General features: G+C 47.0%; 1 protein-coding gene across 1 annotated transcript; it reads right to left on the bottom strand.

The window, feature by feature from the left end:
* Positions 1 to 734: 734 nt before the first annotated feature.
* ING1 (inhibitor of growth family member 1) lies at positions 735 to 13,926 on the bottom strand. Its single transcript, XM_024206195.3, has 2 exons — positions 13,596 to 13,926; positions 735 to 2,316 (listed from the first exon to the last, which is right to left on the bottom strand). The coding sequence occupies exons 1-2, from the start codon at positions 13,735 to 13,737 to the stop codon at positions 1,613 to 1,615; spliced, it is 846 nt and encodes a 281-aa protein (XP_024061963.1). The 5' UTR covers positions 13,738 to 13,926; the 3' UTR covers positions 735 to 1,612.
* Positions 13,927 to 15,488: the final 1,562 nt, after the last annotated feature.

Below are 15,488 nucleotides of genomic sequence, written 5' to 3'. Positions count from 1 at the left end.
TTCTCCTGTTACCAGCCCCAACCCACTTATTCTTATAACCCCCGCCCCGACACACACACACACACATGCGCGCGACAGGAGGAGGCAGAAAACAGAATGATGCTTCTCCCTCATCTGTGTCCTGTTTGACTCTGCCAGGATTTCATCCTCTCCACTCTGAGGTGAAGGGAACAGTTTGACCCTATATTGCTATGAAAAAAAAAAAAGTGAAATAGGATCTGGGTATCTAAAGTTAGGATTTTTATTATAGCTAAAGCAGTTTTATTTGAGGAGACCAGGAGGGTTACAAATGCTTAAACTGGATAGTTGCAATAATTCTTTTAAAATATTGTAATTCAACAAGCACTTCCTATTGATAACAAATGTGAACTAATTTATATCCACATGAAAACCAGTAAATGTGGCTAGTTCCATTCCATTGGTTTATTATTATTTTATTATGATGATATATGGCCAGAGTAACTGTAAGCACTACAGTACAGAGTTGGATGGAAGGTTAAATGCTATTTTGAGACCCTTATTCTCTTGCTAATCATACGCTCTCTGAAGATTCATTACTGGAAGCATAATTTGACTACCATTACAACAGATTCTACTTTAGGCTTCCAGGCAGCAGCAGCTTGATGGTGCTACAGAAGTTAGCCATTAATTTTTAAATGGTGTGAATGAATATTAAAATGTAATCACCAGAGGAGCAAACTAAGTTTTTTTTCATTTATTTCTTGATATCACAGCTGTACAATTTTCATACATACAGAAGGAAATGCACATTGGATACACAATGGCATTTGGCTGCATTTCCGATTATAATACAGTAAGTGCAACTCCACTTAAAAATTTACATTTATACACCTTATACAAATTAAAGATTGCTACACTATTATCTGTGACAGTATAAAGCTTGATTTATGTTAAGTTTCATTACTAAACCACTTCCTGGTTAAATATAAAATGTACTCAATCATTTTAAAATGGCCCTTGTGGTACTCGGCCAGTATATAAAATATTTGTCATGTAAAATTTAACCATTTACTTTTTTAAAAAATAATCTTCTAACGCTATTTAAACATTTGTTATTGAACTGTTATACTGACACACTCTGTAGCAGAAGTTATATTTTACCTTCTTGTTTGATCTTGCATTGGTCATCAGTGAAAGAAATTAAATTTATAATGTACTGTTGTTTTATTCAAATACAACCGGATGGCTAAATATTTGACAGTTTGCTGGAAAGGTAAATAACATTCCTCTATAAAGGAAAATGAAATTACATTTAAGAAATAATGTTATCTAAATGTTAATGGGTATAGTGCTACCAGCACAAAAAAGAAGTATTATATTGTCTTTAGCTTCATCTGAACACTAAATTTAAACTCTTATTACATGTTTATTAATGTTGGTCGCCAGACCACTTTCTTTTTACAGCTGTATCAAATGGAAAAAACAAAATTGCTCTTATTGCCGTCCCTATAACAGGAATGGTTTAGTTTCTAACCTCCTTTAAAAATATACATTTTACAATCCTTGCACCTCAACAAAGGTGACACTGACAATAAATACACTGGTTGGTTGGTTGGTTTTTTATTTTTCTTCACAATCAAGAGTCTACAAACTACCTGTTGTAGGCCCTTTCTTTTTTAGATTTCTCCAGTGCCTTGTCCATCGTTTTCTCATTTTCTCCTCTACATTTAGGGCAGTACCATTTGCCCTTTGGTTTATGATTGAGTCCCACACATGAAAAATGAAACCACTCAATTGGGCACTCATCATTATCACATCCTATCATTTCTCCATAGGAGACTTGATTACACAAACAGTATGTTGGTTCATTGGGATCAATAGGAAGATCCGCAGGGGAAGCCTCCCTCTCTGCTTTAGCCTTAGACCTCTTCTTTTTCTTGGATGTTTTTGCTTTCTTCTCCTTTGGTGTTCCTGAGGTGATGTCATCATGATCATGATTATTAGAAGCGTTTTCTCGATTTTCATTATTTCTTTGCCTCCTAGACCTCTTATTGTTGGGCTTTTCAGCCTGAGTGATTGTCTCATTCTTTGACTTATCTTGGCTGGCTTTGCCACTGTTTCCGGTGGTCTCATTAGTCTCTTGACAGGTCTCAAATAGTTCCACATGACTGTCCACTTGCCTGGTTCTATTCTCAACAAGCTCCACCATCTGACTGACAATTTGGATCTTTTCATCTCCCAGTTCCTGACTCCGGATCAGTGCTCTCTGTATGCAATGCAACAGTCTTCTCTTCTGCACGGCATCGGTCTCTCGTTTGAACTTTTCATAATAATCATCCAGCTCCTTTAAGATCTCTGCAAAGGGAAAAAAAAAAAAAAAAGGTAAAACTATAAATATTCTGCACATACAGAATGGCTGAACAAAACCTCCCCATACTATTGTCTCCCAAAAGCAGCACTACTTTCTTGTAAAGTACAAAGCTGATCAAAGGCAGCCACACTGAAGTTGAAATCTGACAACAAGTGGCTCACATCTACAGCTGATTAGTTGGTCTCTCTGGAACAGAATGCAAATGCCATGTAGTTGAAATGTAGAAACGTATTATTAAAAATAATTTCATTTTAGACTGTTACACCCTGTGCGAGTTTTGTGGGTGCAGCAGTATGTGATGTCTATGAAGCAGCTTGTCACAATGAAGGGAAGTTACAGATTGCCAGGTAAGTGGCCTAGATCTTCAAGTCTTTTCCTTTTAGACAAATCAATGAAGTAAAAGAAGATTATTTTGTATTTCCATCATTGGCAACTACAAAATTTGTTCTCAAATCAGAACTAAGAAATATCATAGTGGTTTTTCAGACCATCTTTCACGTATTAACATTAACACTCTGCTTAAAAAATAAAAGAAACTCCCCCCAAACCAAAGATGACAGGACTGCCATTTACATTTTGGTCACAAGAAATGCTTGAAACAGGCAGAGGGAGAGCGAGTGAGTTAATCACTGCAGAAAACAGATGCTGAGTTATTTAGTAATGGCTATCATACCTGACTGCTGATGAACAAGAATTCTGAATGCTGTGAGGTGGGTCCTGAGCTACAATGAGCTTTACTCGATACTGCTGGGATGGGGCTTAAAAGTGTCTCTAAGGCCTTGTCTACACTACACAGTCAACGCAAGTTATGCCAACAATCAACACCTGGTATAATTAAATCACTTGTGCATGTTAACACAACACTCCTTCTATTGGCGGCGTGCGCCCACAGTTGGTGCTCTAGCATTGACAGAGAGAGCAGTGCACTGTGGGTATTTATCCCACTGTGCTACTCGCCATCTTCTGCAGCTAGGAGTTCTGGGAAGGCGGAGTGGATTGAAGTGCATCATGGGTGAGGGCTCCATATCTCATGAAGCAGTTTTTAATGTACCATCATTCCATGGGCTTTCAACTGCGTTTTGTGGCATTTTTCAATGGGCCCTGTTTACTGTGCGCTCGCAATCTCTGTCTGAAAGGATGGATCCTGCACTGCTCTCTACTGTTGTAATCACTGTTACGAACACATCATGGCTGGTCGTACAGTACATCATGAGCACCCAATTTAAACAGGAATCAGAGGTGCCTGACCTGTTGTGTGCCATGGAAAGAAACAACACCAGATTGCTTTTGGCATTCATGGAGCAGCTGCACATGCTGAACCATCACTTTTGGGATCAGGAAACAAGCGCTGAGTGGTGGGATCGCATTGTTATGCAGGTCTGGGATGACGAGCCGTGGCTGCAAAACTTTTGGCTGCAGAAAGCCACCTTCCTGGAACTATGTGCGGAGCTCACCTCAGCAGTGCGGCACAAAGACAGCAAAAATGAGAGCTGCCCTCTGAGTGGAGATGTGCGTAGCGATTGCTGTGTGGAAGCTGGAGACTCCAGACTGCTACCGGTTGGTCGTGAATCAGTTTGGAGTCTGGAAGTCAACCATTGGGGCTATGTTAACGTAAGTGTGCAAGGCAATTAATCAAATCCTGCTACAAAGGACTGTTACTCTTGGCAATGTGTGTGAAACAGTGGATGGCTCTGCAGCAATGGGATTCCCTAAGTGAGACAGGGCAATAGATGGCACGCATATCCCAATTTTGACATCAGAACACCTTGCAACTGAGTACATCAATAGAAAGGGGTATTTCTCCATGGTGTTGCAGGCACTTGTGGATCACCATGGGCGTTTCACTGACATCAACGTACGGTGGTCCAAAAAGGTGCATGACACGTGCATCTTCAGGAACACTGGTCTGTACAGAAAGCTGCAAGTAGGGACTTTCTTTCCAGACTAGAAGATTCCAATGGGGGAATACTGAAATACCCATAGTGATCCTGGGAAACTGGACCTATCCCTTACTGTCATGGCTCATGAAGCCTTACACGGGAAACCTGGACAGCAGCAAGGAGCACTTCAACCAATAGGCTGAGCAGGTGCAGAATGACTGTAGAATGTATGTCTGGCAGATTAAAAGCAGGCTGGTGCTGCCTTTATGGCAAGTTGGACCTAAATGAGGAAATATTCCCATGGTCATAGCAGCCTGCTGGGTGCTCCATAATATTTGTGAGGCTAAAGGTGAGACGTTTCCTGGAGGGTGGAGACGGATCACCCGGCGGCTGATTTTGAGCAGTCAGATACCAGGGCTGAGGTGCACCGCGGGGAGAGGGAGAGCAATTTGAATTATGGAGGCTTTGAGGCAACATTTTGACAATGAGCTCCAGTAATGTTTCATTCTATACAGCACTCTGCCATGCTTTGTTAACTTGCCACATTGTATGAAAAATTTGATGATTCCTGACCGGGATGTGTAGTCAGCAACTGATGAAATTGCCACTGTGTATTAATTCCAGCATCAACCACCATGTTTTGAAGACAAAGAGTTTGTTTTTATTAAATACCAATTAACAATACACAAAAAAGGCTTGGTGGGAAGGGAGATAACAATGAAGGGCAGTGTAGGCTCTCATAGCTGTGTGTAAGTCCAGCTATCATTTTGGAAGCTGTCCAAAGAGGTGGAGTGACCAGAGTACCAAGATGGGCCGGGAAGTTGCAAGGAATGTGTGGGAGGAGTTTGGGGAGGGCATGGAAAGCAGTTCTGTATCAGCTGCAGGATGGTCGACAACGCATGAATTCTGCCTGCAGCATGATTAGATGAAACTTCATCATCTGTTTCTCCTCCATCGCTTTTATCATCTGCTCTTGGCCCATTAAATTCGCTCCTGGTTCTCCTTTCTGTCCTGCCTATTTTATAATTTTCTTTTAAAATCTCTCTCTGCAATCTGCGTTCTTGGTTTTTCGGCGTCTGAGGATTGGAGCACCTCTCGGAACGTGTCCTCCTTGCTCCTCCTTGGTCGCTTCCTTATCTGGCAGAGGTGCTCTGCCAGTGTGTAGGGCGTTCCACTGAAGGCCACATCTGTAGAAGCACAAGAAACAATAAACAGAAGCATGAATTTTAGTGCATGCACCGCATGGACTCATTATAGTAAAATGCACCTTTTTAAACATATGGATCAGTTTCTCACTATCTCTTGGCAAGCACACAGCTCAGCAAACACCCTAAATATGGTGAGGTAGGCCCGGGGGATGTGGGGGTGCGCTCAAGATGGGGCAAAGGGTCTCGGTGTTTTTTTAAGGGGATCACTGCAGGGGACTAGGGACAATATTGTAAATTCTGCCACCATTTTCCACAGGCAGAGGTCATTGAAGACACTATCTCACTCCTGAAGGTAAGCAAGGATGCATCTTTTGCATGCTTGCAGCTTCAGACCAGGTCCCTATGCTGCTCGCCTGTGTGCCGCTTTGGTCCCTGCACAAATGATTGCTGATTGGCACGGGAAAGTTTCCTACAATGGGGGAAGGAACAAAGCAGCTCTGCGAAGGAACCATCAGCAGAGGATTGGCGAGTACCTCCAGGAAAGTTTCCTAGAGATCTCTCTGGAGGATTCCCATGAAATCTCAGTGTGCATTAACATGCTGTTCCACCACACTGCTTTGCTGCACAGGGTAATGTAAAGCACATGTCAACATAGTCTTGTACATTTCTATCCCTTCACCCACTTCTACAATATATACAAAGCAAAAGACAGCTCTACTTCATATAACCGAGCAGCATCAACTCAAAAAGATCACTTACCAGAGCTCTCCTCTGCCACATCATGCGCACCAGAGATGGACTGCTGGGACTGGCTAGACCCCTCCGGAGTGGAAAAGAGTTCCTGACTCACCACACCACTGGATGACCCTAACATGTGCTCCACATCATCCTCCAACTCGACCTCCTCATCCACGACTTTGTTCTCGGAGCTGAGTCCACTGTCCACAGCCCCATCAAAGTTCCATGGGGCTCTTGGCATTGGAGGTGGGGTTGCTGCCGAGGATGGCGTCCAGCTCCTTATAGAAGCAGCAGGTCTTCAGCGCAGCACTAGAGTGACTGTTTGACTCCCTTGCCTTCTGGTACACCTGCCTCAGCTCCTTTATTTTCACACAGCACTGATGCATGTCCCATTTGTAGCCCTTATCCAACACTCCAGAAGAAATCTGACTGTAAGGGTACGTCTACACTACCCGTCGGATTGGCGGGTAGTGATCGACTAGTCTACTAGTGTAGACGCGATAAATCAATCCCCGATCGCTCTGCCATCAACTCCTGTACTCCACCGCAGCGAGAGGCAGAAGCGGAGTCGACGGGGGAGAGGCGGCAGTCGACCCCGCGCTGTGAGGACGCAAGGTAAGTCGATCTAAGATACGTCGACTTCAGCTATGCTATTCTCATAGCTGAAGTTGCATATCTTAGTTTGATTCCCCCCCCCCCCCCCTGTAGACCAGGCCTAAGTATCAAAGTTCCTACAGCTGGAGCAGAGCTGGGACTGCAGAGCCTCCTCACCCCACAGCACCAGGAGATCTAACAACTCAGGTGTGCTCCAAGTGGGACAGCGTTTGTTGTGTGGAGCTGCCATGGTCAGCTGGAAAGATGTGATGTGAGCTGTCCACACTGAGCAAACAGGAAGTGGAATTTCAAAAATTCCCGGGCCTTTAAAGGGGGAGGGGCAGATGCCTGGGTGCAAGGCAGCAGAGTACAAACTGCTGACCAGAGCGGTCAGGATGGATATTGTGGGACACCTCCTGGATGCCACTTACAGCAACATAACCAAGCCAGTGTCCACACGGACACTTTGCCAATGTAACTTTGCCGCAAAAAACTCTATGCCTCTTGTTGGGGTGGTTTTATTTTGGTAGCAAAGCAGGAGAGTTTTGTTAGCAGAAGGAGCATTGCAGTGTGTACACCTCCACTGTCTTGTCAATGAAACCTGACTTTTGTTGACAAAACTGGAGTGTAGACAAGGCCTTAGGCTACCATTCTATTCCTCCAAGTCTTTGGCAAGTGAGAGCCAGAGCCTAAGGGTTGCTAGATCAGGACTGCAATATACAAACTATAGGTATATTTCAGGTATTTTATTTCCTTTTAAGATGTGTAGGAGGCTTGGGTCCATGCCTGCGCGTGGCCATGTCCCTCCCGCACCAACATATTCTGTAATTGTTGAAATCTGAGTAAATACATGCATCTATTGTCAGTATGTATTTAACCAAAGAAAGTAAGAATTTAGGACATTCAAGTATATTTGGCAACAGTTGAAGCAGTTATCTCTGATTTAAAATAGTAAAAGTGAATATATGCATTTATAAACCAAATGCAGATAGTCTTGAAGTAGCACTATTGTAATACTTACTATAAGGATGTTTTCAACAGACTATGAGAGAGTTTTGGAGAGAGAGAAGTTTTAAAGAGTCAAATATGTGATTCGAGAGTTCATAACTGAAAAATAGACGGCTGTGTTTGATTTGTGCTCGTTTCATCAAACTCCATTCAATGCCAGTGAGACATGTTAGATTCCTTTCCCTTTCACCATCATATATATATATATACACACACACTCATTCCTCATCATATATTATCTAGAATGAGGATACTTTTCTCTCTCTTTTTTTTTTTTAACTGTATCATGGTGTTTCTCTTTCCATTCACCTTGAAATGAACACAAAGGCTGCTGAGAAGAACAGTTTAGCTTACTAACCAAGAACGAAGGTGTTAGAAGAAGGTAACACTTGGCAGAAAAGTAACTCAGTTAACCTAATACATGTTACAATCCCACCTATATTTAAATGAAATAGCAAAGCTCTGACTTTGAATTTTACAAATGTGGACATTTATCTCCCTAATAAGACTTTCTTTTGGACAAGAAAACATGCTAATAGCTCTTGTTACACAATTAATACCAGCAAAGCTGTTGCTATTTAGGCTTTGTCTTGATTAGGATAAAAAGGTGTTTGTTTTTTGATAACATGTTAACTAACACATTCTAAGACTCTAGTTTAGATACAGCTAGTTGTACTATAGCAGGTAGAATTGGTGTGAATGTGTTAGCTAACCTTCTTAGATTTCATAGACTATCACCTTCCAACCCCCTGCTCAAAGCAGGACCAATCCCCAGACAGATTCCCCCCCCCCCCCCCCGATCCCTAAATGGCCTCCCCAAGGATTGATCTCACAACCCTGGATTTAACAAGCCATAACTGAAATTCATAAGTCTATATTCCAATTTTGTGGCGCTTAGCCACTGTCATTAGTAGATTAGCCCACTTAAATTTGACATACAGATAATCTTTCTAGGAGAAATACTTTGCTTTGTGGATATCCAAAGAATGTTTCGCTATAGGCTACTAATTTTTTTAATGACAAAATAGTTTAATTCATTTCTCCACACCTATTACCAAAGCTTCATTTTAAATAATCATATATGCACATGAAAAATATACCATTATCACACTGCTAGTATTGCTCTACTATTTAACATATTGGGAAGGCATATTTCATTTAGCGATAATAACCTTGATCCTGCTAGTTGCTGAGCACTTCCTGGGAGGTACTAATCAAAGTTGCTTAGCATAACACAAGATACTGAGTGATACAGTTTGCTGCTGTTTACAACTGTGCCCAAATAAAAAGGGTTGCTCAGCAACAAGTGGGTGTTCTGATGGATGGAGTTGGGAGACTGTTGTACTTAACTGTGATACTAAATTAAAAAAAGAAGTTTCTTAGCAGCTATTTCAGCTGAAAGTTGTGCCAGGCTCTAATTTGTAATATTCCTTAGACAAGCGGACTGAGTAGCATGACTTGCCTGTCCTCTCCAGAATGGCTAACACTAATCCCCTCCCAGGTAAATACTGTATAGGCCCCATGCAAGAGCCTAGCTGTTTCAATGTCTCCCAAGATAGTCAAATACCTATGCAACTACCTGTGAGTCCCTGGTTTTACTCTGTCACCTGTATGTTTAAAGCATGTTGGGAAAGTTACAAATGCAAAAATCACACACTGGGAATTCTGTGCACCTTGTAACGCCGTAGGCTACAGAGGACACAAACATAACTATGGGTTTTCTTGCTGTGTAGCGTCAGAAAGCCCACCGCCAGCCATAACAATGAAAACATAAGCAATACCCTTCAGCCAATCTTAAGTACTGCACTAGCTGAGCTAAACAGTTTCTCACAACACACACAAAAATTCTCTCTTTGTGACATTTATTTCAACATTATCCACTGCTCTACACTGAAAGCGTCCAAGCCAATAAGATCACAGGCTTAATGTATAGCTATAGAGATAAATCTGTCTACCTTTTTCTAATATTTGCCCAGCTCCCCTGTGACCCATAGTTGAATAAGAGTCACAGATTTATTTTCAGAGTTTGAAATATTTACCTCACTGTTCCCACTGATTGATGGCAGCAGGCTCAGGCTCCCATAAAGGTAACTAATTTGGAATATTCAGTGTTGATCTGGAATAACTGCCAGCTTCTGTGCTGCAAAGATTATTTCTGTCTGCATTAAGCACAGCGGACTGCTGGTTTGATGCCTGCAAGGGTATAAATCTTTACTTGTGTCATTTTAATTTTTTTCAGAGAACATAAATGAAAAAGAGGCTCTATTTCAACAGTCACTTAAGTGGCTTTGAGTAGGGCCCCCCTAGGGTGACCAGACAGCACATGTGAAAAATCGGGACAGAGGGTGGGGGGTAATAGGAGCCTATATAAGAAAAAGACCCCAAAATCGGGACTGTCCCTATAAAATCGGGACATCTGGTCACCCTAGGGCCCCCCCTTCTAACAAAGATCTAGAGGCCAAGTAACAGGGGACACTTGATTACTCTGGTGGAAACAGATAGCTGCTATACCCTATGATATATCTGCCTATCCTTTTATCTTGCCAGTGGCCTGGTGTGCATGCTCTCAGGTTGAGGCTAGCATAATCATTTCCCACCATTACTAATATTGGTACAGCTCCATCAATAGACAAAGTGCCATCAGCTGCCAACATTTTAATCACTTTCTCAGCTAACCATGCCCAGAGTAGGTCTAAATGGCATACTGAAACTCCCATTGACTTCAATGGGAGCAGAGCGTGGCCAATGCTAAGCACTTTTCAGAATTCCACCTTCAAAAAGGTGACTTTTCACAAAGCCAGATGGAAACACAGGTATTGGGTTTTTTTAAAAATAGCTTTGTTAGAGGTAGTTTGGGGGAAATGTATATTGTATATGGTAGAACCTCACCAACTCAATAATTAGGAGAGCAGTTACTAATTATTAAGTTAGCAACTTAGTAAATGAATAGTGGTCCTAAGGATACTGCACTACATGTACTTTGTTCCTTCACTCAAGTATAACTCCGTTTTGTGATACTTTGCTATACATTAGTAAGTTTTCTATTTTTGTACAAGTAATGAAATCTGAGTCCTGGCACCTTATTAAAATGCTCTGCTCTTTATTATTTTTTAAAGGTATGTCAGGAGAGACCACTATTTGTGTGGCTTATAAGGATTACTGTTTAATGAAGTGTATATTTAAACACTTGTGGTATACCATCACACACCATAAATCAGCAAAATGCTATGCAAAATTCAATTAAGTTTTATTTAAGGAACAATCCCACATCTAAAATAACTGCCAAAATCTTGCTGTAAACTATATTTATAAGCCCAATGGTAATATATATTTCTAGGATCCCCCTCTCCCTATCAACATCTGAAGAGATTGTTGTTTGAAGGAAAGCTAATAGCTGGTTACTTTGCTTTTTAAAAAAATACATGAACGGTAGGATGGGGGCATTTTGAAGGTTACAGAGTAGAAGAAATTCACGGGTTGTGTTCTGGACTTGCCAGCCAGGTTACCCCGGCACGGGGACGGGTGTAAATGGCATCCCTCTATTGAGATGAAAGAGCGCTCCCTGGACACGGGCGTGGGGTGCAGATTTGCAAGGAGCCTGTCTCCGGGCTAGGAACCAGGCTGGGGGGTGTCTGTTGCACGCCTAGAGTGGGGCTGTCCAGGCGGGGGCCAGGTTGGAGATGTGGGGCGGAGGGGCTGAAGGTTTGGGGGAGTCGGGCCAATAGAGGGCGGCCCCGCTCCGTCTAGCTGGAGCTAAGCCCGGGGGCCCGCAGCGGGAGCGCCAGGCCCAGGCGAAGACAGCGGGACCCGAACCCCCCCGGCGCGAGCTCGGCCCCGAAGCGCCTAGGGCCGCGTCCCGGGCTGAGCAGCGGGAGTCCCCCAGCTCCTAGCCCCGCCCGCACAGAGCGCCCCGCCCCAGCTCGGAGGCCGCGATGCCGGTGGCGTCGCTCCCGCGAGGGCGCCTCCTGCCGGTCAGACGGACAAACGTGGGGGAAGGGGGAGGGGCGCTCGACTCCCGGCCTCCGTTCCCGGCTCCTCCCCCCGCACCGCACCGCTGCGCTCTGCCGCCATTACAGGCGGGGGAGGGGCACCGGGGGGCGCTCAGCTAACCGGGAAGGCGCTCTCTCAGTCTCCTTCAGGAGACTCCGCCCCTCCTTAGCAACCGGCCAGTTGCCAACGCAGAAGGGACGACCAGGACGTGACGTCAGGCTATTGTTCTTTGAACAGGAAATGGGCCCAACCGAGTTTCTCCTGTTTTTCGGAAGAGAGGGAAGGAGGCGAAGCAGAGTCTGCCCGCTACCAATCAGAATCAAAGAGTACAGAGATAACCCGCCTTCATCCGTCCAACACGCCAATCAGCCTGAGAAGTGGGAGGAACCCGTCCCTTCCGGTGCAGCGTGCCAATCGGAATCAGAAAACCCAGAGCTCAGGTCTCCGGCGCAACGGACCAACCAGAATGGGAAGACCCAAAGAGCCCGCCCACCAATCCCAAGGGTCCAATCAGAACCAGGAGGAGGAGACAGAACAGGTCCCCCACCTCAAAACGTGTCAATCACAACTCGAAGGCCAGAGTTGGGCCCACCTCGCGCAGCCCATGGCGCCAATCAGAAACGGGAAGGCGGGGGAACCTCAAGATATTCAAATCAACCCCACAAAAAAGTGGCTTCGGAAACGCCGCGAGGAGGCGGAGCTAGAAGGCGGAACAGCGAGCCCAGGCAGTGAGCGGCAGAGGCTGAGCCATGGGGGCAGAGCCCAGCCAATAGCGCGAGGCGGAGGCGGGGCGAACCACGATATGCTAATGAGGGCTATAAATGACGCAGCGAGCGGGGTGACTGACTCCGGCATAGCGCGGACGCAGCGCCTATTTGTACCGGGGTGGTCGTGCAGGAAGGCGCGGCGCCCTACACCTCCCCCCCGCCACCGCACCGGACAGCGCTGCCCCGACCCAGCTGAGACCCCTGCTGCCGTTGCCTTCGATGGGGCGCTTTCCACCCATCTCTTGCCCGCAGATCAGCGGCAAGTGCCGCAGAGACCAGTCCCCCCCCAGTACAGCAGGAGGGGGGCGCATATTCGAGCAGAGGGGTCCCCTCCAGCACCCAGTGCCACCTTTGCCGGCAGCGTCCGACAGACCCTCCCCCCCCCACAGCAAGTGACAAAGCTGCTCCGAAGCCCACGCAAACTAACCCCCCCTTCTCCTTCCCCTCCCGCCGGCCGTGGGGCAAGGAGACTGCATGCCCCGGAGTGAGTGCAGCCAGCATGCCGCGGGGAGGGGGCACTTAGCATTCAGCTCATCCATAACCCATCCAGCGTTTTTTTTATATAATTCCCCTCCCCCCACACACACGGGGGCTGTTTTACAGGGTGAAACGCACCCCCATTAAAGAGAGACTTAAGAAAGCAAACCCTGCCCCCCACTCGCATCTAAACCTCCTCCCCCTTCTTCCCTAGCAGCCTCTCTCCCTTACTACAGCCATAATGAATACTGTACATTCCTAAATGTTGTTGTGCTGTAATTTCTCCCTCTGTCCACCCAGCACTTTCCCCGGTACCTACAAAACCTCCCCCCACAACTACACACCCAGAAATAGCCCCACAAACCCCGCTTCCCTGCCCCCCGTCTTCTTGTCCAGTATTTTACACTGAAAAGCAGAGTCCTTGCTTAATAAGAGAAGCCGGAGACCTTTTGTTCCGCCCCATGACAAGAGCTAACGCTGCAGATCAGCCCCTCTCTCCTCTTCTAGGCTCTCTTTTCCTGCTTTCTCCCTCCTCCCAAAAATAAAACTACCATCCCTGCAGGGTGCGGGGGGGCGGGCAAGGGGTGCCAGGACTCAGCTACCAAGGAAAGAAAAGACAAACCTAACCCAGCACCACACACACACACAAGAAAGCACTTACCTTGATATTTGGCGTCAATTTCTCTCATCAGGGAGACATTTCTCTGCAAATCGAAGGGCAGAGACTCGATGGAGTCCAGATAATCCTCCACATAGTTCACGAGGTGAAGCTGCTCTCCGTTTGCAGGACTCAACATTTTCATCCGGCAAGACAAACAGTCTTCCTCCCCCCCTTCTGTGCGAGAGCGAGGGCTGCTCGCTCCAAAGACGACAGCCCCAATCTGCACAGCTCGCTCCCTGCCCACCTCTCTCTGGAGCTCCCCAAAACCGAGAGAAGCTACATCTGACTCCTCTCTTGTAAACGCCGAGGGAGAGAGAGACACACACGCACCCTCCGCTCGTCCCCACCGCCAGCAGCAGCTGATTGAATGGCTGTCGTTGTGGGTAACTCACGAAGGAGGTGGTAGGAACAATCAGAGGGATTTGTGTGTGCGAAGGGGGAGGGAGGGGGGCTCAAACCCGATCCTCCGAAACAATCTGGAAACAAAATCTGTTGTGCAAAGTGTCTGACAGAAGCAGCAGCTCCTCTGGGCGCCCGTGTGCCGCTCCTATCCTCTCTCCTTCCACGCTCTTCTCGCCGCCGCTGCTCCCGTCCCCGGTTATATTAATGCAGCCTCCCTTCTCGCTATACGCCGCACTTGATCCAACGTGGAAAACCCAAATACCAGTTTCAAACACTTGGGAAACATTCAGCCCCGCCACGCAGCGCGCATGCGCACCCCTCCCCTCTACACACTGACTCTTCCCCCCCCCCCTCACAGCAGCAGTACTAACGCTCATGTGCATATTTATTATCTCTGCACCTCCTCTCCTTACTCACGTTTAAGAGCAGGAGGTGGGGCTGCTGCAACAGCAGAAACAAGCGGGGGGAGGGGGAGAGGCTGAGGTTGAGGTTGTGCTGCTGCTGCCGGTAAGGTACAGCGGGAACAACTGTTTTCCACAGGCGTTTGTGTGATGCCGAGAGGGTACGGGGAGCCAGAGCACGGTGCTAAGGAGGTACGTGGCCAGCTGGAAAGTAGCATGGTTACGTGCAAGAGCTCTGACGCTACCGGGAAAGTTGTGCAGGGTGCTCAGATGACGGCGATGCACGGGACGTTTGCACATGATGAGCTCAGTGGTTGGTGCTTTTACACGGGGGTCACTGGCACAAACTTTGTGCAGCTGGTGGGAAAGGCTGCGCTGTCCCGGACAGCCGCTCCCGCGGGAGATAACGCCGCAGGACCAGCGGATCATGCAACGCTGCTGCTGCTGCTTCAGCCCCAAACTGGACCGCCCAGCTCACAGGCACGGCTCCCCCGGAGTCCCGCTGAACGGCCACAGGCCCAGTTTGAGTCTCGGTACCCGGATCCCCGGCCCCTAGCGGAACCACCGCCAGGCAACAGCATCAATTCAAGAGTCACCCGGCCAGCGCAGGCTGCTGCTGACATTCCTGCCAGCCAGTCGTGTCCCGCCCCGGCGCCCTGCGAGCCAATCGGGGACGGGAATCGGGGCGGAACAAGCAATGACAATTCTCCCTGGGACACCGCGACAAGGGAGGGGGAGGAATGCGCATGCGCCCTCTCACGAGGGAAGACGAGAAAATGGAGGTGGGAGGAGTTAAACTACATTTCCCAACAGCCCCTGGGTCCCGTCCTGAGCATGCGCTGTGCACGTGTGCTGCGGGGCGGGCAGGAAAATCCCTCGCACGCAGTCCGCACATGCCCATGCAGGAAACAAAGGGGTTACTGGGGAGGGAGGGGACAGCGCGTGTGTGTTGGGGAGGGTCTGCGGGGGGCGCACGTGTGAGGGGGAGGGAAATGCCTCAGGGGTGTAAGGGGGGCATGGCCTATGGAGGGGGAGGGAAGGAAATGGGGGGGTAGAGCCCAAGGGGTGTTGCCCGTGTGAGGGTGGGTGA

This window comes from Terrapene carolina, unplaced genomic scaffold (genome assembly GCF_002925995.2).
Source record: "Terrapene carolina triunguis isolate 2854851 unplaced genomic scaffold, T_m_triunguis-2.0 Scaffold21, whole genome shotgun sequence".
Taxonomy (NCBI): Eukaryota; Metazoa; Chordata; order Testudines; family Emydidae; genus Terrapene; species Terrapene triunguis.
Note: the sequence above shows the minus strand (reverse complement) of the source record. Positions and strands in the feature narration are given on the sequence as shown.